Source organism: Stegodyphus dumicola, chromosome 3 (genome assembly GCF_044657685.1).
Source record: "Stegodyphus dumicola isolate Sdum_Otavi_A_Nest chromosome 3, ASM4465768v1".
In the NCBI taxonomy this organism is placed as follows: domain Eukaryota; kingdom Metazoa; phylum Arthropoda; class Arachnida; order Araneae; family Eresidae; genus Stegodyphus; species Stegodyphus dumicola.
The window spans coordinates 167,371,743-167,398,080 of NC_140770.1; the positions used below are offsets into that span (position 1 = coordinate 167,371,743).

The 26,338-nt window shown below is 33.1% G+C and overlaps 1 protein-coding gene across 4 annotated transcripts in view; it reads left to right on the forward strand.

Moving 5' to 3' along the window:
* The first annotated feature begins 341 nt into the window (after positions 1-341).
* The window catches only part of eIF3e (eukaryotic translation initiation factor 3 subunit e), an 84,351-nt gene continuing 58,354 nt past the window's right edge, over positions 342-26,338 (forward strand). For 3 of the 4 annotated variants that reach the window (XM_085813589.1, XM_035352268.2, XM_035352260.2), the window contains exons 1-4: positions 342-499; positions 3,242-3,359; positions 21,882-21,999; positions 25,847-25,889. In XM_085813589.1, the coding sequence (XP_085669715.1) occupies positions 410-499; positions 3,242-3,359; positions 21,882-21,999; positions 25,847-25,889 (369 nt within the window). In that variant the 5' untranslated portion in view covers positions 342-409. Of the gene's footprint in view, positions 500-585; positions 628-3,241; positions 3,360-21,881; positions 22,000-25,846; positions 25,890-26,338 lie in introns of those variants that run through there. The other variant, XM_085813590.1, reaches the window with a different exon arrangement.

The following is a 26,338-nucleotide window of genomic DNA, read 5'->3' on the forward strand; positions in this document are numbered from 1 at the left end:
AAAGTTGCCACAAAGTATTTACATTATAAGAAACATGCTAAATTAAATTATAAATATTGAGTTCGTTAACTTTCCTAAACAATTCACGAGGTCTATCTACCTGAGAGATGACTTCGTAGAGGCTCCTGCTAATTGGCCTTGTTCCTGGACACGTTACGCATGAGGAAAAATATGGAAGGGACAATGCTTAAAATTGTATTAGTTATATTCAGGGGAATTTACAACTTGTGAAATAAATAATAATATGTTTCAAATGTCATTCATTATAAAATAGAAAATTAATTTTAATAATACTTTTTTATATCTTGTTTTGAAAAAAAATTAAGTTGCGTATTGGCATCTGGCAACGTTTGATTACCCCTATATTGGACGTCGTGTTGTTTTTGAGTAACGAGGTGAAAAGTGAAATATGGCTCAGTGGGACTTGACATCAAAAATAAGTGTTTATTTAGATAGGCATTTAGTTTTCCCCTTGCTTGAATTCTTATCTGTTAAGCAGGTTTGATTTCTCTTAATATTTATCCTTTGAAAAATATTATGTGATCAGTTTGCCGGATTTTATGATGTGTTTCAGTACTGTGCAGCCCGAAATTCTGCTGAATGCTCGAAACTGTAAAATTGCAAAAGGTTTAAAACCATCACAGTTATTAATATGTTTCTGTTAAATTTTATGTGCAATTTTTATTAAAGTTCAATACCGTTAGTTACCAACCGATATTTACCACTTAGCTCATTTTGGTTGTTACTTAAAATGTAAATTAAAGTTTAAATAATTTAACTCTTGCAAAGCAAAACCATATGACGCTTTGGCTCAAGGTATTTTACTTGCACAATAAAACTCGGTTAGCCAAAGGCAGTCGAAAGTAGTTCACAAAAGCTGGCTAAGAAAATATTATGAAGGTCAGCTTGACTGTTAAAGCTCCCCCTCTAACTTTCAAGAATTCTCTATTGCTCTTAGTGGGGTACTTAGGAAAGTGTTGGTATAAATCAAATAGTATGATGATGGATTAATTAAACATAAACATTATATACTATATATATATATAGTATACTTTTCAAACTCTATAAAAAGAGGATTTAGATATCTGATAACCACACGTACTGCTTTACCAGTTACTTTAATGTTATGTGTAGAATGATGTCTGCAAGTTTCATGTATGACTGCAGTGTCTACCCACGAAATTTTTCTTTTAATTATTTTAACATACTTTCTCTTTATTTTGGATTAAGCCTGAACCATCATAAAATAAGGATTAAATGTATTTCTTTTAAAAATTATTTACTTAAATTTCAGAATCTAATAAAAATCCCCAAATTTAGTTAATCTTCAAATAATTTTTCATTTTATGGTGTTTTAATTATTGTTAAAAGAGAATGGGGTTTCTGAGAGTGTTCAGTAGTTATAATTCAAAGGCATCATTTAAGTGAAGTTGAAAAGTGACAAATGATCAGTAGAATCGAATGAGGTCAAACACAAATGGAGGTCATACAAAATGTGAATATCGCTCAAAGTGTCATATCAAGAGTTTGAAGCCATTTGTAAAGTACTGGATTAGTTGATGGACATCCTGGTCGAGGGCAATGAAGAGCAACAGTATCATCAGAAGACAGTTTTCTGGGTCTGTCGGCTCAAGAAGCCATGAAGCAACTACATTAGATTTGGTTTTAAACCTTCTTTTGCCAGAGAAACTCGAATTAGCTGTTCTATTTCTGCACAAAGGCTTAACGAGGTTTGACTGTATACAAGAAAACAATGATTTGTATTCCACTCTAGCCTCTGCAGGGAGCCGTTTAAACTGGTACCGTCATCATGTTCAATCGAGCAAAGATGACTAGGCCCGAATATTGTTTACTGGTGAGTCCAGATGTAGTCTCAACAGTGATTGTCACTGCTCGGAGATATATGGATATTGCAACCCCAGGTTAGACTCTTTATGGGTGCTGTTGGCACAGAGTTTTTGCTGATGGACGGCAATGCTCGGTCTCATCGCACTTATGTGCTGTGAGAATGCTTGCAATGAGAAGATACCATCAAATGGTTTGGCCACCTTACGTAAAACCAATTGAGCATAAGTGAGATGCCTTAGCATTCCAGCTTCTTCAACAGCAAATTTCAGCATGCCAGCTTCCCTGGACCTTCCAGGAATGCACTCAGCATGTAATTCCATAAGATTTGATCAGCACTTTGTCTATGAAAGTCTTAAGTCTATGAAATCAAAATGTGAGATATGTGTATTTATCCAAGTTGACCATACAACATATTAAGGAAAAAATTTTCTTTAAAAGGCAACTTCATTTTTCCATCATTTTCAAATTTCGATTTTACTTTCAATATTTCATAAATAATCAACTGGCAAACATTGTAAATTATGTTAACTAATGCTTTTGTACAAATTTCTATTAATAATTTTTCATTAAGTATGAGTTACATTTTATTTCTGTCATTGTTTAATTTTGATGACTTATGTATATCCACCCCACTATCCTGTTTTATTTTCGCAGTCATCAGTCGTGGTCATGTACTTCTAGTTACGGAATTGTTTTAAATGATGAAACTATTCATGTAACACATCAAAATATAGATTGATGTTTCAGCAATGTCAATTTTTTTAAATTAATTTTTGATAAATAATGAAATCAAGCTCTGTATATTTACGTTCGCAAATGTTTTGTAGGTGTTACAAAAAAAAATTAAATTACAAGAAGTATGACTTTAAAAGGGTATTTAATTTCAAAATTTGGAATTTTTTATGTCATTTTTAAATTGCCTTGAGGGATGGGCCAATTAAGTTAGAATAATTCAAGGAAATAAGTTTAAATGAAGTTCAACAATGTGTTTAATTTAAGATCGTACAAGAAAGTCGTCGTGTCATATCAGATTTTGTTTTTAAATAAAAAGAGCATATGACAAAAAATTTCTTAATAATAATATGACAATTTCTGTGTTCTCTGTTCTTAGCAAAAAAAAAAAAAAAAAAATCCACAACACATGCTAGAGTTATTTAATACGAGCTCAAGAAGCCATATTTATACATCCACTTTAATCAAGGTTACTTCTCATCAGTAGTAAGAAAGTAATGAGAAGAAAATTCACTTTGATTTTCAGGTGACCCATGTCACAAGAATTATATGGAATAATAGAATCTTGCAATTTTTAGACTTGAATTAATGTTTTTATAATCACCAGCATCTAAATCTGTCTCTCTCTCTCTCTTTTTTTTTTTTTTTTTTTTTTTTTTAGGTGTATGATGAAAGAGAGCTTTTACTTGGGAAACTTGAAATTGTGAAAAACACGAGAATGATCGATTATGCTATTGACATATTTAAGCTTTTATATCCAAATGAAAAAATTCCAGAGGGTAAGTTATTTAATAAATCAGATTTATCTGTATGTTTTTCAGTGTTGCATATTGTAATAAAATTAATGTAGATTCAGTGGAATAGCTCATACCTAACCACTTCAATGTTACGCTGAGACAGACTTATCGATTTGAAAATTGTCATCTGGCATCCGCAACGATACACACTTGTTGGGGATTTAATGCAGCCTTGATGGTCACTTCCAAGAGAGACTTATTGTTTCATGTTTCACATCTCTCCAAAATGCAGCCAAAATGATAAGAGGTTATTAATGGCTTACGTGGTCATGCTCTTTCTACAAAGGGGTTGTATCTGGATCCTATAAAGGAGAGTTCCCTTAAGAGTACCGAAAATAGGAATGCTGTTACGACCCTTTTTCGTCTGGTATTGCAGTAGATTACTTACTGCCCATGTGAAAACTTGTCTTTTGGAGATTGTCTTTGTTCATTTTCAAATAAGACTCTAGAAAACACAAAATGTTTTTCTCTTGAGTAGGGAGATGATATTGAACATCTTTGAGTGTGATAAGTAGGCAACTTTCTAAATATGCCTTGACAGCCTGTGAAAAAGGAAAGAAACATATCTAAGGCCTTTTCAGATGTAAAACGTTTATCTTTGGAGGGGGGTAAAAAAGAAATACAATACAGAGTCCGAAATCTGGACTCGTCGGGACTTCGGCGATTCCAGATTTGGGATTTTTCCGGATATTAGATCATGAATTTAAATCTGCAGGTTTCGTAGCGGTCCTTACAATTGCTTATAAGTCCTTACATTTGAAAATAGAATATAAAGGCTCTTATAGGTGCTTACTTTTTCTTTAAAGCCCTTATTTTTTTGTTTTTAGTGCTTATTTTTTTGCTTTTAGTGCTTTCTTTTAATCCTTTTTTTTTTTCCTAATGAACACGCATTTTTCCCCATACCAAAGCCCAAAACTAAATAAACAACTTTTCTTCCTTATATGCAACATCAGATGGTGAATCATACTCCCGGAAATTGCTTTCCACCCCTTTCTCTGCATTAACGTAACATATGGTGCGCGCGAGAGAATACAGACAGGTGCACGTCGTTCTGCTGGTGAAAGAATTGCGAAAACGGTAGAAAATTCTGGTACATTCGGTATTCTTTTACCTCCCACCCAAATACTACACACGTTTGAATTTCTATCAAGATTTTAATAATTTGCATTCTTGTTCCGCGTGGTCAGTTCATATTCGTGTTTATTATGATCGTTATGCTTATATTATGAGCATATGCATGAATATTTATAATATAGTTGCAGTAACTGCTGAAGTATAGATAAACTTCCAAAAATAGGTGTGTTTTTACACAGATTAGCTTTCTAAGGAATAATATTCGGAATGGCTTAAATAAAAGGAAAGTAATCGAATAGTCAAAATAATTTTTTTTTCCCCCTGCCAATACATTATACAGTACGGAGGTTGGGAGGTTCTCTCCTTTCGCAAAATCTCTAATATTGAAGCAGCGGACTTTTTTATTGTCACTGTCCAATCTGGATTGAATAGGACTGAAAGTTTTTGTGGTATACCCAACCCAAGCAAAGATTGATTCTATTCCGGAAATTTAACGCAGTCTGTTGAAAATTAGAATCAGAAACACCCCAGATTAGTAAGTCTCTTTCTTTTCCTTTATTTAGTTCTTCATTCTTCGAATACCGGCAGCTGTTGATTCCGATTGCGTAATATCACATGTGGAAGAGTTACGCCGCACATATTGCACAATAACGTTTGCGGTATTTTGCAGAGATAATTAATTTTGATGTTCAGTCTCAGATTTGTTTATAAACACTTAAAAGAGTTTTACTGTGCTTTCTAAGCAGAATATTTCTCAGTTCCGTCGGTCTATGTTTATATGATGCACATATCGAAATGTCAAAATCATTTATTTAGTCGAGAAATCTAAAGAACGGCTACAACCCACATAGCACAAAAACATCCTTGGAATATCCCGAGGATGTTGCTCGCGAAATATGCACACATCCTCAGGACATCCCGGAATATCCGTGAACCTCCTAAACACCTCCTCCTGAGTGCTTAATGTCACATCCCGGGATATCCTCAGGACATCCTAACTAAGTCCCATTGACAGCATGCGGGATGTTATTAGGATATGAACTCCTACTTACTACATCCTCAGGACATCCCGGGATATCCCACTAACCTCCTAAACACAGCCCATTATATCCTAAAAACATCCTATCTATATCCCATCGACAGCGTATGGGATGTTATTAGGATTTAAAGTCCTACTTACTACATCCTCAGGACATCCCGTAATAACCCAGTTTCCTCCTAAACTCATCCTCCCGAGTGCTTAATGTCACATCCCAGTATATCCTTAGGACATCCTATCTAGGTCCCACCGACAGCGTATGGGATGTTATCAGGATTTGAAATACTAGTTACAATATCCCTTTAACCTCTTAAATACATACTCTCAACTGCTTAATGTTACATCCCAGTATATCCCCAGAAATCTTTATATTCCAGTGAAAGTGTGTGAAGGTGCTGTGATAACCTGAAACTTGCTTATTTTCCACAGACAGTCTCAGGTCCTCCATCTATGGTTACTATGGAAAAATAAGAAATTTTAAGAATATTTATACAATTTATTTTCTAATTTGAATTTCAATTTATTTAATAATTTGTAAATATATCTAAAACTGAGCAAGAGACTTGAAATGAATTATTAATACAAAATATTATAAGAGAAAATTTTGCTTTAAAATATTAAAAATCTTTCGATCATTTTTAACCATTCAATAGCCCAAAACTGAATTCTTCAATATATTCATAATTAAATTATTCTACAAGTTCAGTTAATTTGTATTCAAAATTCAATAATAAAATTAAGCATTTAATAACCTTTAAGTAGGGGACCAGATGTGTGTAAATTTTGAAATTCTGAACTTAAGTCAGTTACGTTGATTGAATCATTATTCATGGCTACAGTATGATTAAACAGTTCATGAGTTCGTCTTGCTATTTGCTGTAATGGAGCGGAAGATTTTCTAATATTTTTTTTTTATTTTTTTTTTATAGAAGATATATAGCTTTCAAATTTAAATGCACTGTAATTATCTAACGGCCCAAACATTTTTACATCTTCGCAAATATGCAGCAGGCCGTGAACATTATGAGCAATATACTGTTTTTCATAATAAAGCCCAAAATTTACTACGAAGAGTTTTAATAGAGACTGTGCGTATTCATCAATTGCCGTCTGATTCTGTATTTTGCATAAGAGTCTAATCGAAATATGAAGTAGTAAAAAATGATCATGTAGCTTTTTGTTAAATTTAAAAAAATAATAATAAATAAGTGGGCTAGTGTACAGTAAAAATTGACGGTATTCTGTAGCTTTCCAGTGTTTCAATTCTTTTAGAGTTGGTTCCTTGGTTTTCTTGCAAATTTAATTGGTACATAAGGCTTTAAAAACTGGTCATTTAAAAAAAAATAGTTCAACATTTTTATGTGGTAATCGTGCTTGTAAGGTGCCTCCGCCTATCCTAATAGTAATCATTTTTTGTACTACTCCTAAGCACACAAGGGACATAAAGTCTAACGGAATATTTATTAGTCCTATATTTGGAATATTCCTTAAAATGGGATAATCTTTTTGGTAATCGTCATCAGTCAGCTCTTCTTGAGACATAAAAAGTTCATATTTCGAATCACAGTTTGAAATGGAACTTAAAGAATATTTGCTAGAGCGAAAATTCAACACAGTCCTTTTTCATAATTAAATACTACTTCATCTTCTGACGAATCCGATAATATACGTTGATTTATTCTGCTGTAAATCCGTCTTTTAGATATCTGAGATAATTTTTTTTAGTTCTGATCATTTTTGTAGAATAAAGGAAACATTTAGAAACTTACTTTTCACACTCTGTCAATGTAAGGCTTGCAAGCGTCAGCAAGTCAGTTCGTAACTGAAAGAGAATTTGGAACAACGGCTATTAACGTTTAGCAGAATAGCTGAATTCTGGAAATCTGAAAGTAAGTACGTGTACTTTCCACTTTGTGGGGTTCTTCAAGGATATCACTATTACGGAGCAATTAAAACTGTTGGGGGTGTTCTGCGTACTTTGTTGTGAAGGGATGTTTCCCTTGTAGGGGGATACAAAAGAAGGGAAGGTTTGACACATAAATCTGCCACGTTAACAAAAGAGAAATCTTCTTGGGGCATCGGCTACAGAAAAAGTGCTCAGAGGTGTTATATTCTGGCGAAGCTTGGTTTCTCAAAAGCAAAGAAAATTTGAGAAGCAGTTTTACGAACAATGATAATGATGGAAATGAAACTTTAAGATTTTCAACTTCAATTTATAGTATAAAATAAAGTAATAAAAGTGCTGAGTTTAAAGAACGCATTTAATTTAAAAATTAAATCATTTTAATTTAAAGTTTGAATATCTATTTAATCCGTTATATAATTTTGAGTTTTCATAACAACATTTAACTTTGTGTTATGTACCTTGAAGAAACGTGTTTACTGCATTTTCTGGATGTTACAAATAAATTAATAAAGCAGCAATTATTGTTAAATTATGAGGAGTCATGTAGCATTGTCGGCATAACGTATAAGACTGCAGAGCGCTGGATATATTTTTTTCGCGCTTTGTTTAGCAAAGACCGAATATTTGTATGGTTAAAGAGGTAGCAAAGTGAGGTTTGAGGAGAGTAAGAACTTAATGTTAGTTCTTCCCATTCTCAAACTTTATTTTCCTATTACAGAGAGGTAAAAAATAAGTTACTTCTTACCTCAGTCGCTTTGAAAGACTAATTCTCATTATTAAAGAACTTACCAGAAAATGAACGAAGAAACTGCAATGAATTTTTTAGCCCAATAAAATTATTCTTCTGTTTATAAATTCAAATTAAAGGAGGTTAAACCTCGTACAGACTAGTTTTTAACTGCGTCTGTAAACTAAAATTTCGTTTGTTAAAAAAAAAAATACTGTTACTTATTACTGCACAGCACTAAACATCATTCATTACTAATATAATAGTGTAACAGATCAAAAAGTATTTTTTTCTTTTGCAGTTTCAAAGTATAGTTATTTCTATGCTAAGAACTATCGATGAATTTAATAGAATACTTTTCTAACTTGATATTTCTGATTAGTACTTCAGAGACGGGTAAGTGATTATAGTGACTGATTCCCGTACAGAAGGGCTCAAGTTCGAATGCCATATAAGGCATGGATGCACATCATGCCCATCTGTTCATAGGATAAATGTCTTTGTAAAAGATTTTCTGAGTTAACCTGTAACGTAAATAATATTTGTGTTCAAAGATATTAGAAAAGTATCTAAAATAATGTTTACAAAATATATTATGTAGCAATTAGAATTTAATCGTAAACTCACTTTCAATATGAAACTCAAAACGGATGAAAACACGTGCCTATAATTTGTAAGAAAGTACTCTGATCAATAGGCACTGTGAAACAAAAACAAAAATTTGAAAATACTATTACTTAATACTTACAGCCAAAATATACGAAAACCAGTGTAAGCATAACAATTAAATTTTCATATGCAGAATAGGTAATCCATAGAGTAAGATTTCGATTCTTATAACATGACTTGCGTGTGGTACAAGGTTACTTTAATATTTTCAGATATGAGCTTCCATAAAAAGCAAGTACCGAAGATATCTGAGAAACAACATCCTCAGGAGATCTTCATATATCCAGGGACATTACGACTTGAACAGGACATCCTTAAGATGTTGATTTACGAACTCCTCAAGATATCTGAAAATCAACATCCTGAGGAGATCTTCATATATCCCGGAACATTGAGACTTGAATAGGATATCCTCAGGATGTTGACTTAAGAAGTCCTCAGGATATCTGAGAATCAACATCCTTAGGATATCCTAACTGCTTCCCGGGACATTGCGACTTAAATAGGATATCCTGAGGATGTCTTGTGTTATGGGGGGAATCTCCCCCACTCCTATTTTTCCAGTTACTATCCGGAATATTCAGCAATTTCCGAGTATGCAGGTTAGTTGAGCTTTTACTGTGAAAAAATGACTGCAGGAAGCAATTTCCCATCTTCTGATTTCAGAAATGTGCCTCTTTTTTACTTAAATTACTTTGCTTGGAATATATGTTAAGGGAAAACTGTTATGCAATGAAAATTTAGAAAATGTTCAGAATTTTGATTTAAGTTAAATTATTCAAATATTAATATGAGTGGAAAAATAAATTGCATTTATTATTAGGTGCCAATCGAATACAATTAATATGGCTTATTATTATTTATTTTCTATATTTTGAACTGAAATTTCATTATTAAATCTTGTAATATAGTTTAGTTCTGCGTAGTGTTTTTTTTTTTTTTTTTTTTTTTTTTTTTCCCCCTCATTGTAAACTAATTCTGTAAATTGAACTGTCATTTAAAATTTAAAAAAAAAAAAAAAAAAAAGTTAATTGTTTTCCATGGTTGAGGTAATGCTCATTCTCTTAATAAATATTGCATTGCTCATATTTTAAATTACAAGTCTAATTTTTAAGGTTATGCAGTTGTGTATAATGTAATTAGACAGGTGCTTATTTTTTCCTTAAAATGTGCTTGAAAAGTGCTTATTTTTTTAACTAAAATGTGGCTACGAACCCTGATCTGGTATGATATCATGCAGAAATTATACAATTAAAAATATGAAATAAAGAACAATTATTATCTAAAGGGCATCAAAACTTACAAAAAAAGCTTAATGTTTATTTGTTTACTTTATTAAACATTTCTTTCAACGTAAGTTGTTTAAGTTGCTTCCACAAAAAGTTTCATTTTCTTTTTTCTCACAGTTAACTTTCCAATGCCATACTCCTTGCATAATTTTGAGACGGATATGCCTTTATCCATTTTTTGCAGCAATTTCACTTTTTGTTTAATGGACATCGAAACATGGTTTTGCTTTGTAGATCTTTTGGCAGCTCCATAATTGGAAACTCTTTTCGACATTAATCGAAAGCTCAAGCTTAGTTTTTATAAAATTGCTGTAATAATAACAGCAAAAAATGGCTCTACTCTTATATGCAGCCTAATATCACCAAATGTGGCAATATGTGTTCTGCGCTGGTTTTTGGCGTGATGTATGGCAACCCTGTTGACGTTGAAAATCTTTTGCTGAAGTAGTGTTGGAAAATATAGCTTATTTTTAAACCTTTTATTGCATCATCTCTCCTCCTTGAAATGTTTATTTAGTTTAGTCCTTATTTTAATGTAATATAGTAGTTACTTCTACTTCTTTTTCTTGCTGCCACTGTTTGCATTGAGAACGGACTGTTTCAACCTAATTGAGATGCAAAAAACGAAACATGATGTTACGTCATCTGAAAAGCCGATTTGTGCCGATAGCTGATTGGTTGCCGTGAGATGACGTCATTCCTACTTCTGCTATAAGTATCTTGCGTCGCTCTGGCTCAACCCTTTGAGGTGTTGCTGTTGATTAAAGAAATTGTTCTTTCTGTTTACGGCGTTGCTTTATTCCTGCGATTTTGTGAAGTAAGGGAAAACGACATTGCTCTCACTACTGAAGCTGATCCTGAGTTGCTGTCGTCTCTTCTTGATGTTCACGATAAGTATGTTTTCTTTATTCTTTTCGCCATTAGGTTAAAAGTTAGGATTCATGCATATCATGGACAAGGAGGCGATCGAAAACCGTATCAAATCTGTGTGTAATCACAGAAATCTGGAAGTTACCTGCGATAACTTAGAAAAACTTAAGCAACTTATGCTTTCTGAGTTTCATGCTTATCAAAATTCATTTAATCCAAATAATGCGACTGAAGTTCACTTAGCCCACGTCAATGATATGGAAAAGGATATACAAATCTTAGAATTATACATTAATGAAATGAAACAAAAAGAAACCCTAAATAATCCAACAGAGGAAACAAATCAATCTGATATTACTGCTAGTCAAAAATCTAGAATCAAAAAGAAAACTACAATAGATAAAGAAGGATACATAACCCCTAGAAAAACTCATAAAAGAACTCTATCAAATTCCGAAATTGAAGAACCAGCTCAAAAAAATAAATTCGAGGAACTAAACCCTGAAGACAATATGGAAGCAGAGGAAGGTGAATTTATTACACCCAACAAAAAAGCAGGACACATTCCCCCTATAGTCTTAGCAGACTTCACGGGGGATTGGGATAAGATGAAAGAAGGTTTTGAAGAGCAATTAAATATCAAAAAATATCGTGGAAACCTAAGTGGAGGTACACTGACCATAAGAGTTTATGACTCAGACCACTACCGCACAGTTACTGAATACCTAACTAAACTACTTATTCTTTTTCATACTTTTAAACTCAACAGTGAAAAGCCTATCAAGGCAATAATTAAAAAACTTCCAAAAACAGCTAATATGGAACTAATCAAAAACGAAATTGCCCAAGAAGGTATCCCAATTCAAAAAATTCGACAAGTAATTCACACTATTGAAGGAAAGAAAGTTCATCTTCCTGTTTTTATAGCAGAATGTACTAGAAATAAAGAAGGTAAAAGAATATATGATCTAAAGAAACTCAGAGGTCTGGATGTCTTCATCGAGCCTTTTAAAGCTCACCCTGGACCCGTGCAGTGCCATAAGTGCCAAAGGTATGGGCACACATGGGACAAATGTCACTATAAACCTCGCTGTTTAAAATGTGCAGAGCCTCATGAAACATTCACTTGTAAACAAACAAAAAATGACAACAAACTCCCTGTCTGTGCCCTCTGTGGGCAAAATCACGTTTCTTCCTTCAAAGGTTGCAGTAAACATCCTTATAATGTTCAGAAGCAAATCGAAGAATCTAAAGCTTTCAAAGAAGAAAAGAAAAAAGAACAATTTAAATTTAACAAAAAGGATTTTCCTTCACTCCCTGAGAACAAACCAAAAAATGCATGGAATACTTCCAAGGAAAATGAAAACACTAGTAAAACAGAAGACACAAACTCAAATCCACTTGGCTTTTTTGACTGGATAAAAATCCAATTCACTCAAGTTAAAGAATTCTTCCAGAAATTTAAAACGGCAAAAACAATATTAGAAAAACTAGAGGTCGGTATGGCGGCCTTCGAATATTTCTCAAATCTAAACTATGAATTTTAATCAAACTCATAGTCAAATAAATTTTATCTCAGCTACAAATAGCTTCTTAAAGATTTGTTACTATAATGCAAACGGCATCAGATACCAACAAGTGGAAATTTCAAATTTTCTTACTAGACATAACATTGATGTTATGCTAGTAAATGAAACCCATCTCCGCTCTTGCGACAAATTTAAAATACAACGCTACCGCATCTACAGAAAAGACAGAAGACATAATAGAGGGGGAGGAAGCGCAATTCTCATTAAAAACCATATCAAAACGGCCAAATATGATTTAAATCCTGCTTGTACTATAGAAAATGCTGCAGTACTTATCTATAGTGGTTTTAGAGAACCTTTTCTTTTTATCTCCGTCTACAATCCCCCCCACCAGCTCTCTTGATCTCAATAATCTGAAACTACTTACTGAAAATAACTACCCCACCTTAATAGCAGGTGATTTAAATGCTAAACATTCCTCTTGGAACTGTAGAGTCACAAATAGAAATGGAGAAAATTTAAGCAACTTCATCCACAATAGTAACATCAATCTCATTGCTCCCAATCACCCAACGCACTATACGCACAACGGACTAGGGGATATTTTAGATATAGTTTTGATGAAAAACCTTCCTAATATTCCTAATCTTGATGTTCTCCCAGAACTTTCATCTGACCATCTCCCTATAGTCTTCAACTTCTATGAATTTTATCCCCCTCTCCCTAAAGCTCATACAAAAGTTAATTGGTATATGGTTACCAAACAGCTAAATTCTGTTAACAGCAGAGCCACACTTCGTTACGACTGCGATATTGAGCTGAAAATCACCAGATTAAATTCCAAAATTCAAAACGCTATCAATAATGCTACCTATACAGTCAAGAATAAAAATCCCTATGGCATCCCAGATGAAATTAAATCCCTTATACAAGAAAGAAGACTTAGAAAAAGATGGCATATTACTCGCAATCCTACTGAAAAACGTCATATTAATTATTTAAACAGAAAAATAAAAGAAGACATCGCCACCCATCGATCAAATTCGTGGGATAATTTCCTAGAAAACATGGATCTTTACCCAAACTCTGTTTGGAAAGTAGCTAAATCACTCAGAAATCTTTCGCCCAATCAAATTCACCCCCTGTATCACATGGGCAAAATTCACCACTCCGAAGACTCCATTGCTGAAATTCATGCAAAAGAATTAGAAAACATTTTTAAACAACATGAAAATAAAAATTCTGATCACGAAAAAGATATTAATTACTCTGTCAATAGCATCCTCAACAGTCCCAGCATTAATTTTTTTACGCCTGCATCTCCAAACGAAGTTCAACAAATTATTAAAAAATTAAAGAAGTGCAAAGCTAAAGGATATGACATGATTTCTAATGATGCATTGCAAGCTTTACCTAGAAGATGCATAGTCTTAATTACAAATATTTTTAATGCTTGTATTAGACTCAGCTACTTTCGTCGCAGTGGAAACATTCGATCATTGTTACGATCCCGAAACCAGGAAAAGATCCAAAGCTAGCAAAAAATTACAGACCCATCAGTCTTCTGCCAGCGCTTGGAAAAGTTTTCGAACGAGTACTTTGTGCTCGGCTCACCAATCATCTAGAACGCCTTAATCTAATAGACAAGCATCAATTTGGATTCCGCAAAGGCCACAATACCACACATCAAATATTAAATTTAGTTGAATTTATTGCCCAAGAATTTACAAAAAAGAACGGAGTAGCGGCATGCTTCCTCGATTTCGAAAAAGCTTTCGATCGAGTGTGGCATGCTGGCTTACTTCATAAGCTATCTAACTTCCTTTTACCAAACAGCTTTATTAAGCTTATGCATTCTTATTTTAAACATCGTACTTTTCAAGTGTGCTGTGGTGAAGCAATCTCTTCAAAAAAAGTGATTTACAGTGGAATAGCTCAAGGCAGTGTTTTAGGACCGAAGCTTTTTACAATATTCATAAATGATATGCCTCTACCTTTTCATTCTAATATACTCAAATATGCCGACGACACAGTCATCCTCACCAGTTCACGAAGTCCAAATAATGCTTTAGAGAAACTTCAGCTCCAAGTCAACATTATTAACAAATTTTGTCAAGACTGGAAAACCAAACTAAATACTGATAAATGCTGCGTAGTTCTCTTTCACAGATACAGAAAAAATATCCCAGTGAATATAAATATCCGACTCAATAACCAAGATATTCCTGTTGCCAACTCCTATAAATACTTAGGTGTCTATATTGACAAAACCCTAAATTTCAAAGATCATATTCAATATGTTACAAATAAGGCTAACGCTGCTTTCATTGCTCTCTACTCATTAATTGGAAGAAACTCTAAGTTAAACCTCCGTACCAAGAAAAATATCTACATCTCACTTATTCGACCAATAATCCTCTATGCAGTTCCAGCCTGGGCTACTGCCCGAAAAATAGACAGACAAAAATTAAATGTACTTCAAAACAAAATCTTACGTAGCATAGTGAACGCACCCTGGTTCGTGCGAAATTCTCAAATTCACAAAGACCTGGATATCAATCCAATTCACGACCAAATCCTAATTTCTGCACACAACTTCTTTGAAGATATGAGAAATTCTCCTTATGAAGCTATTAAATCGCTTACAGACTATGACCCTACTATTGAGAACGTAGTGAAAAGAACTCGAACGATCCACCACAATTCTAAATGGTGGTAGTGTATATAATATGAAAAAAAAAAAAAAATTTACTATTCCTTTGCAGTTACTATTCAAGAAAGATGAACTTTGCAAAATTAGGACTTTATTTTTCATCGATGAATTCTTCGTTTTACTACTTATTTAACCAAGACTTTTACTTTTACTTTTTATTTTTACTATTTCGTATCATGTGTTTTAAAATCAAAGTTCGGTAACACCAAGTGATTAGTCTCACTCATTAGCCCTAGTGAGCTACATGACCTCATTTTCGCCTTTTACAGTTTCCTATTCATTTAATGATTATATCGCAAGTTTAGAAGATTTTCGAGTGTTTCAAAAGACATAGGACACTTAAATTCACAAATAAATGTTGCTTTTACTATTTTCAAACTTTATTTATTGCCAAAAACTACAAAAACTTCATTTTTCGAACTCTGACTCCTCGACCAATCTAAATGCCGGACGCTGTTTAGTTTTTGTTCGAGTGTTTCTGCACTTCTTGACTCACGCAGAAGCTCAGACTTTCATTTCGCTTCTCGCCACCATTTACGTATATAATCACCCATGCTATGCCATGCAATTTAGCAAAACTTATTTTATGAGTTCTCTCATTTATTGATTTCGCCTTCGGGCGCGGTGTGTTTTAAATACACCTCTTAAATTTTTAACTTTATGGCCTATGGTAAAATGATAATATACTGGTAAGAGCTCCTAGTAGCTAAAGCCAGCAGTAAAGATATGATCCAAGATCCAAGCTCAACCCTTCTAGTTCCTGCTTTCCCGGCACTTGAGTGAGCGGTTTCCAGCCCCTTCAGAAGGATGCATGCAGTCCGGTGATTAAAGTGCCTTAGTTTGGTTCCGGTTTGCGGGATGATTGTTCCAGATTAAAGTTCTTTGGTTCCAGAGGCTACCATGTGAGTGACTGCTGTGGGTGGCATCCATGTTCTTCAATGAAGGCGGAATTAAAATACGTGAGCGGCGACTCCTTGTGCAAACGGGGTTAGGCCTGTTTTAAGTGCTTTCAAGAACTTCATTTAAATTTTCAGGTGTTTTTCTTGACCATTGATTATGGACTTATTGAATGGGTAGCCAGCTTTATTTTTAGGCCGCATAATTACTGTTTAGGACATTTTTGTTTGTATAGAATGCCAGTGTTTTGGAGAGCAGGTAAAAATATTTGATGAATGATGGTTATATTATATTTTTCCTAAGACTCTAATATTGTTGACATTTATTTTCTGTGTTTTTATTCTTTATTATATTGTTAATAAATTGGTTAAGTTCAAAATCTTTTATTGTCTTCAATGTCTGCACAACATATCTCAGGGAGCTTTTATTGCTACTACTGCTAAATGTTTAATTTCTTTAAACTTTAAACTTTGCTTTAGCATCAAGTAGTTTAATTGCTCGTTGGTTCGTGTCGTGCGTGTTTTGAAATGGCGTATGTTACAATGAGAGACGTAGTAGGAAGATTTCAGTCGCGTATTTTAGATTGTGTGCAAAGGAAATTTAGTATTAAAAGGTACGATGTTGTAACGAGTCTGCTCTGTGTCTGAGAAGATAGGGGGGGGAAATATAAAATGGTGGAAGTTGTTGAATTGAAGTTCGGCAAAAGAAAATATCATCGTGGCCATCCTGTTAAGGGGCATGGGTATTTGGAGGTGTGGAAAGAAGGTCTGGGAGATTATTTTTAGTGGCTGTGCATGATAGAAGTAGGGAAACGCTGATGCAGTGTATTAAAGTGTGCATTGAGCCTGGTACAACTATTTTTTCGAATGGATGGAAATCTTACAAGGATTTAGGAAAAGAAGGTTTTGAACATTTATTTGTGAACCATTGTATGAATTTTCTGGATAGTGTGTCTGGCTGTCATTTAAATAGGATAGTGATTACGTGGCGGCATGTTAAGGGCAGTATGAAATTGGTATTTCTGCTGTTCGAAAAAGCAGCTAATCTTTGGAATATGGTAACAGATAGTTTAGCAACATTTTGGTAAGGCAATAAAGGTTACTAGCTAGGGCTTTAGCAGTGTACATGGATAAAGTCAAGAGTGTGCGCAATGCCATTTTTGTGCAATTCTGGGATGTTTTTTTTAAGTGAAAATAGGTCGACGTGTACATGGATGATACTGTGTATGTGCAATTCTTAAAAACGCGGCAAGCAGTTTGCGATTCTGCACTTTCTCCCAATTTCGCAATTTTCTAATCTTCGTCATGATTAAGTTTTTTTGTTCCATAAAAGTTCTAGCATAAGCGTAATTCGGCTAGCAGATTGTTGGAAAAAAAATGTTGAATAATAAAAAAAAAAATAAAATAAAATAAAGTAGCTAGTAGCTTGGGTTGGTCGCCAAATTTTCGCCAATAAACCGCCAAGTTACCATAATCCAAAGATTAACCGAAAAAGCATTTATTCATAGTAAGTGCATTTTATTTTATTTGTGTTCTTATTTTGTAGAATGTTATGTTCATTGTTTTTTAGTATGAATTTCTGTCATTATTGTTATTTTTTTAATTGTTTGAAATTTATTTAGTTTATTTTGTTGATTAGTGCGTAATGCCTAGATTGTGCAATTCGTAGATGTTTTTTAAAGTTGAAATGAATGCTATGTACATGGTATTCTTTGAAATTTATTGTTGCTATGTTAATTTATTAAAGCGAGATATGCGTAGTTCGTAGATTCATTCGTTGCCTAGATTGTGCAATTCAATTAAAACATATCGCTGTGTACATAGATTTTTGTCAAATGTTTTTGGTTGAAAACTTTACATTTTTGCTATCTAAATTTTTTGTTTTTGTTTCGGATTTTTAGCTTAAATTGTGTGTTCAAAACGTGGTTTTTGCATGTGCGAAAAACGTGTTTTTGGAGACATTTTAGGCTTAAAGTTTGAAATGTAGACAAAAAATTTAGATAGTAATAGTGCAGCGTGGAGTTTGACGAGAAATTCGGTGACCTGAGGGCGCATATAAGAGTAGTCCCCAAAAAATAATAGCGTCTGTTATACATTATTGGCTGTGTATCGCAAGCTTGGTGACAAAAGCCAAGTTGTTTCGCTAAATTTTGTTTTGCTCCTGTTGCGTACTGAATTAAGCCTGAATTGTATTAGTTTAGTTATTTACTATACCTATGTTAATTTCTTGCACATGCTTAAAACTAATCTGAGTTCTGAATAAATGAATGCTGTGTACATGCTCCCACATATACTTATGGCTTTAAAAACATCTGCCCTGAAGATAAGGATAGTGCTGACAGATCAACTTCCAATTCATTTCGCGCCGCGGCAACCCCCCCCCCCCGGCCACAGAGCAGCATGAAATTGATAAACAGATTTCGGAATGGTTAGAGAAACAAAGTATATTCTTTTATCCGTTTTTGCAGCAATTCCACTTTTTGTTTAATGGACTTTGAAACATACTTTCGCTTTGTAGATCCTTTACATATTAGTAAATATATATCGGAAATTCTATTTGACGTAATCGAAAGTTCAAGCTTACTTTTATAAAATTGCTCTAACAGTCTGCAAAAAATAATAAGCCGGGTCCAATTTAAAGATTAAGGAACAAAGCAATCTGCAGCATTAACTGAATTAGATAATTTTAGCTTAGCTTATACCGTCCATTATACGTTAAACGTGCATGCGTAAACGTATTATGCTCATGCGCACACGCATATTCGCAGCCGCAAAGGTCTTACGCGCGTGCGTAAACGCGACACATGCGCAGAAAGTTTGTAGCTTAGCTTTGAGGTCTGAATTATGGGTGTCCGAATTAACGACTTTTGACTGTAGTTATTTTTAATTGAAATAGCACTAAATGTAATCTTTTGGCCTATGAGTTTCTTTTCATCAGCATTTAAAAACCTATAATCATCGCTAAGCGTAATGCTAGCATAAAAGGTTGCCATACTCTTGTTATTCAATTACTAATATAAAAAAAAGTTTAAACATCATTGCATGAGCTATTACTGAAGCTATCATGTATCATTTGGATCAAGTCCTGACGTGCAGAATTTCTTTTTTCTGTTCTGTAGCCAGTGGAAATGAAACAAAATGAGAACAGATTCCCTCCACCCCTTTTTTCCCCCTTTTACTCCATGATCTTCTGCAACAGTTTTGCAAGCAGCATCTTTACTGTTGTTAAGTGTATAGTTTGACCATGTCAAATGCAACCTTTGCTGGCATTCTGCCAAAGCATTTAGGATTTTCCCACAAAGAGTGCTAATTATGTGCTGCAGGGTGAAGAGATCATATGAGAATTTGCTCTTTTATGGAAAGGGGGAATTAACTAGTGAAGGAAAGAAAGTGCCCCTATCGTCAGTTTTCTTTCTCGCCTTTATTTCAGATTTTCAAAGATAAATGCGAAGATTCACATTGATGTGCAATGTTGAAATTTTTTTTGTAACGTAACAATTCTATGTGTACTGTGCATGTTTCATTACTTACTTTTAAAAATTAGATCCCTAAAAACAGCTATGTATCCCAGTTGAAGGGGCTTTCTTGATGATAATTTATTGACAATACCTTGATCTTTTATTCAAGAATTATTTTCGTTCTTTTTTTTCTAAATTAGATTTAGTTCCCACACACACTTTAGCTATGTGTAATAATGCATATGGATTTTAGCCCCAAATCAAAAAAAAAATATATAATAATTAACTAATAATCATTTATTATCATACCATTTCTTTTTTCAGTGTATATTAATGTGCATATACTTCATTCGAAAATTATGTAATTAATATTAATTGTAGTATTATTATAATAATTATTATGTTAGAGTTCATTTTAATAAAAATTATATAACAATAGTTATTTATTTCATTTTTCTTAAAATTATGCATATATAGCAAAATCAAGCTGAAAACGCTTGCATTTTTTACCGGTATAATAATAAATATGTAAATGCACAAATTTAAAATAATGTAATCAAACAGTTAATTAGAAATGGTGATCAGCATTAATCTTTGGAATATGGCAGATTGTTGGAAAAAATTTTGAGTAAAAAAAAAAATGCCTTTACTTCGTGAAAACAAAATGGCGTTCAAAACAAAACTAGCAGGTTGCTGTAGCAGGGTTGGTTGCCAAATTTTCGCCAAAATACCATAATCCGAAGATTAACCAAAAGTAATTTTCTGCCTTCTTAATCTGTGCTGTTTGAACACACTGAAAATAATCAGGGAAAAAATAAGGACGGAAAATTTCCCTACTATATGATTCATGCCTGTTGACCTTATTTCATCAATAAATCATCCAAACGGTGCATGCATATTTGTGCTCATGGTAGGGTTTAAGCTATATCAACTATCGTTCGAAGACTGGTGGCAATTTTTTACAATATTTGTTGAAATTTTTCAGTGACTCAGTTTTGAGACTGAGTGGGTGACAAATCTTGGGGCCATCATCAGCAAATTGATATCCATAACAAAATTATATGTTCTGATGAAAACTAGAGAAAACATATTTCAGGGTATCCCTTAGCAAAAACTGGCAATTTTTCTCGCCATTCCTGTCCCCAGTAAAATGGTGTCCAAAACATTTTTTAAAATATATATATATATATATATATAATGTGAATAAACTGCATTTTAAATCAAACAAGGAAATATCGACTTACCTAGAAATTTCTGTGTCTTCAGTGTGCGGCAAACAAAATTCCTTAACAGCATCCAAAAAGTGTCGAAAATTATCAGAACTAGAATCTGTATACCACCATAGCCACATAAATTCACAAAAAAAAAAAAAAAATCGTCATCCATAGTGCCAGACTTTTGGACGACTCCGTAGTGTGTGATAAACCTTTTAAAAGCCATATGAATGATCTTTACGTTCGACCATACACATTTCCTTCATAATAACTGGATACTTATAATGATTACTGAGTAAGCCTTCATTTACACACCAGTCAATTAATGCTTTTTTCCCATTCGTTCCAAATCATACAGAAACTTCAGATTAATCTTATCACAGGCAGCCATTTTATCATGTAAAGCACAAAATAAGCAATGTACTTCCTGAGCGACATCCAGCGTACAAAACAAGCCGTGGGAAATTCAAATCACCGTGATCATGCATTATAACCAATTTTCCAAAGCATACACCGTAAAATATTCAGGTTACCATAAATGAAACAACAACTTGGCAATAATCAAAGGGGTACCCCAAAATATAGGCTACCCGAAAACTATTTGGTCATGTTTATGCTCGATCTCTATATATTTAGGATAACATTTTGAATGTCCTTGTTGCTATTTTTCTCCCATTTATCAAGAGTTTATTGCTATTTTATGTGCAGCTCTTGAATCCAAAACTGAATTTTCATTTTATCAAAAGCAAACTATTAACTGCACAGAAAATTATGTTCATAAGCATATGATACTTTAGGAAAAGTAAATTGTAGTCGTGTAATGTCAATTACATTTGACAGGTTTGCTGGAATGCGTTTTAAAAAATTATCGAAAACTTTATTAATGCTTTGTGTTTAATACTAATGTATGTATTTATAGCATAATTTTGGGGCCTCCTTCTGTTTGAAAAATCTTTTCCTTTAATGTATATTATAACTTAATATTCTTTTTCTAGTGTTATATAAGAATATCTTTTTATTAGGGCACAAAAATATCCTTATTGAATGTCTTCTGTAACTATATGGTAAATAAGTCAGTTTCTTTATTTTTGTGACATTTTGAAAAATATATTTTATTTAGAACTTTTGGAAAAGAGAGGAAAAGTAGTAAGTGAACTGAAAGTTTATCAAGAAGAAACAGAACATATTAGACAAGTATTCCAGTCACAAGTTGTTCAAAAGCAGATTGAAAGTACTCGGTATAAATACATTTCTTATAGTATTTTTTATTATAGTTATATTTGGTGTTGCATTTAGTAATTACACATAATTTACAAAAATTGGGAAGCATAGGATTGTATTATGAACTTTTTAGAATTAAATAGGTTGTTTATATAAATGTAATGTTGTGTTTACAGTTGCCCCAAATTATGCGTAACAGTTTTTGCAGTCCCAACTTGCTACAAAATATCAAAAACTGTGCTGATTTTGCTCCACAGCACGGAGGCTTATAACCTAACTGTTATAAAAGAAATATTTGAGTAATTTCTACAAATCTTCTACACCAGGACGAAGCTATTGGTATTTCTTTGTTAAAGTAGTTATATGGGACTTAATAATATATATTTATTTCTTTGTTAAAGTAGTTATAAACATTTTGCATGTTACAGACTGGGTGATGTAGTTTGCTTATTTTGACAACTAAGTGAAATGGTTTAACAAGGAAGTGCAAAGCCCTTTTCTGTTCATCATTTTAAAAATTTATGTCATACTGTGCTTTTGATACTAATTTCTAAAGTTTCTTGTTCAGACTTTGTTTTTGCCAAAGTGGCATTGTCATAATAGGGTTCTGTTTCTTTCTATTTTTCATTGCATCATCTGGTCTCCAAGTATATGTCTTTTTTTTTTTTAATCTTTTACTGAGAAAAGATTTTGCAGTCAATAAATTAAATTTAATGAATTAATGAAACTTGAATTGGGCAAATTCCATTCCTCCATCCTGAATGATTTTCAGCGTAATATGTCTTATTAAACTTTACTTAATCTGAATTGTTTAAATCTCTCATAGACATTTATATAACTTTTTGTAAAATTTCAACCAATGTTAGCTCATTTAATCTTTGTATTTAATTTTGTATTACATCAATAAACTGTACATTACTAAGTTTAACCGCACAATAGTATGTATCTTAATTATTTACAGTTATTTATTTTATATTTACTATGTGTAAAAGTACTTTGGTAAATTAAAGCTTTCCTTCCCTATTCAGGATTTTCAGTATAAAAATCTAAAAAAGGTAGAGTGAAATTGGCTTAAAAATACAAAATTTAGAATATCCTGATAAATATTAATATATTTTACATCAGGAGCATGTTATAAATAGTTTAATAACTTGAATTTTGCATTATAAGGTGAATTTAACTCAGTTTGGAGTTCTTTTGAAATGGTGGTGCCGTGCAATGTGAGAATCTCCCAGTATAAAAACTCTTGTAACTTGAATAATTTTACAACTGAGAATATTTACCTTGTGCAAGAGCTTTAGTTTGCAATACCTTCACATATTTTTTAATTTAAAGAATTAACTCTTTCCACTAAATAAGAATTTAGGAAATGTGATATAAAGTGAGATAGGAAGAAGTTGGTATTATAGTGTTTTAGAGATGAACAATAATAATAAGTGTGCTCATTTTTGACCGAAATGAAAGCATTACATGCAAGCTGTGTATTATGTAGCGTATTCGGAAACTAAGTACCGTTTCATTCTGGCGCCGTCGCAGCGCTGTGGTAGGCGTCTCGCGCATGCGCACTAGTCTTTCTTGTTCACTAACTTTCAATTGTCGCCAGTTTGGTTGCTTTATGTTGTGTTTTCAGTTTGCTGTGCACATTCAAAATGTTTAAGACAATTAGTTCTTCCGCTGACTGTGAGATTCGTGCCGTGATTAAATTTTTGAACGCGAGGAATGTTAAACTGGCCGAAATGTATCGTCAAGTGACACAAGTTTACGGTGAATATGTGATAAGTGATGGAATGGTGAGAAAGTGGGTAAGAATGTTTAATGCAGGTCGAACAAATGTCTACGCCGAGGCTCGGAGTGGTCGACCTTCTGTTGTCACCGATGATTTGGTAAGGAAAGTTGATGAAGCAATTCATGAGAACAGATGCTTCACAATGACAACTCTTTCAGAGGCATTTCCAGAAATTTCACGTACTGTTTTGTTCGAAATTGTGTCTGACCGCTTGAATTATCGCAAACTATGTTCCCGATGGGTTCCAAAAATGCTCACTGATGTTCACAAAACAAAGCGACTTGGTAGTGCCCTGACATTTCTCACGCGGTACAGTGATGAGGGAGAAAACGTTTTAAACCAAATTGTGATAGGTGATGAAACTTGGGTGTGTCATTTCACACCAGAATCGAAACAACAATCAATGGAGTAGAGACACACTCATTCTCCGATTCCTTTGGATCTGACGATGACACGAAAAATGCTGTGGAGTCATGGTTATCGAAACTGGCGGGAGATTTCTTTGACGATGGTATACAAACACTGGTCATCCGCTATGACAAGTGTTTGATCATTGGCGGAAACTATGTTGAAAAATAGTTTAAGACATGTATTTTCATGTAAAAATAAAATTGGATTCGAAAAAAATTGTTTTACTTTTTTTTTTTTTTTTTTTCAAAACGGTACTTAGTTTCCGAATACGCCTCGTAGATTTTTTATGAATTCTTTCGGTAACTTTATTCATGGTGAACAAGGCCCTTGAAGGTCTTGGCAAATGTTAAGTGAGAACTGCAGTCTTGCAGGTTTGCAACCTAGTATATTTCATACATGTTCTGTTGTATTTAAATCTGGAGAATGTGGGGAACTCCATATGCTGGATTCCTTCTTGCTGAAGATAATTGGTCACTAGTGCAGTGTGACAGGCATGACCATTATCTTTCATTAGGTGGGAATTTTTACCCTAAATAATTAACATAAAGATCAAGAGCTTATCTTTATATTTCAGCATCATATACATAGTACTATAGAACAGGCATACTTATAATATACCAACTGATGAATGCTTGCAGATTGAAATCCTGTTAGCATAAATCTATGAATCAATGTTTGAACTCATGTTAACATAAAGCTGATATTCACCAACTTTCTAAATCCTATATATGTGAAGGCAGTTGGTAATCACTGTTTGAGTGATCTCATGTTTATGTGACACTGATACACACATTATTAAGATGCCAGCTGAAATCACTAACTTCTGAAATTATGTATAAGTCATAACAGCTTATAATTAGCTGAATTATGTCAATGTTTATGTGATATTGACAAATAACTGCCAGGCGAAGAAAGTCACATTAACTTGTTGCTAGCCTATAGTCCCTAGCATACAAAATCATTTATGCACTTAATTAGCCAATAATTACTGGCAGTGTAGATTCATATTTGTATGTTGATGGTTAATGAAATCACTATTAAATATGTTAAAATTATAGTGTCTGATAACTATGTTCTGTTTGTGACACAGTGACTATAAAATAAAAAAAACATCAGTGTCATAGCATATTCAAACACTTCAGCCCAATTTTTGTTCTGGAGAAATGATTAACAAAATAAGTAGGGAACTGATAAAATTGTGAAACTGTCACCAAATAAGTGTCTGAGAAGTATCTACTGTGTACATGGAAGTCAATAATCTTGCAGAAGAAACACTGCCAGATGCATTGAAAAAGTAGTTTCCAGCAAATTTGGACGTGAAAAAAATAGTTTCAAATGAATTTTAAAATTATAGAAGACAATTTTTCAACTCAGTGTACATGTTTTCTACTCCAACTCATAAATTTTCTTTTGAAAAAGGAAAACTAAAGCAAATGGACACTAAGAAAATATTATTTAAGGACAGTGAATATGTTTATCAGAAACCAAGATGGTTGTTAGCCCTATATAAAAAAAAAATGAAGTCTGATATAGATCTATAAATCTGTATGTTTATTTGAAATTAAGTTAAATATTATTTGATTGTTCAAGTTAAATGTAATTGTTTTTAATTAAATCTTTACTGATTTCATCACTAATGCATGAGTAATTTTTTCCCCCCAATGTAGAGATGGCCGTATGCTGTTAGACTTCCTTGTGAAGAACTATGATGTAAGTTTTTCATATTGATCTAAAGTATTTTCATTTACATTATATTCTACCAAACTCTTATTTAAATGTAAGTAATTCATCTTGCACTGCAAATTTTGAAAAGCATCTATTTCTAACAAGGCAAGACTGAGTGCCTGAAACACGTAAGAATGCCTGAAATATGTAAATATTTCATTTATATATTTAATATCAGGTGAAAAAGCTACCAGAGTTTTAAAAAAATACAAATGAGTTTCAAGAGAAATCTGGCACATCCCTCTTCTTCAGGAGGAAAAAAAAAATATTTGTCTGTGTGTTAGAGATGTTTTCCACCAGAATATAAATATCATATCACTTATTAAATGTTAATATATCTTCAAATGTATTCTTGCAACTGAATCTGACTTCAGAACTCTCATATCAGCATCTTAGATTTCTGTGTATAGCACTACTCCCTCCTTTTCCTGTCT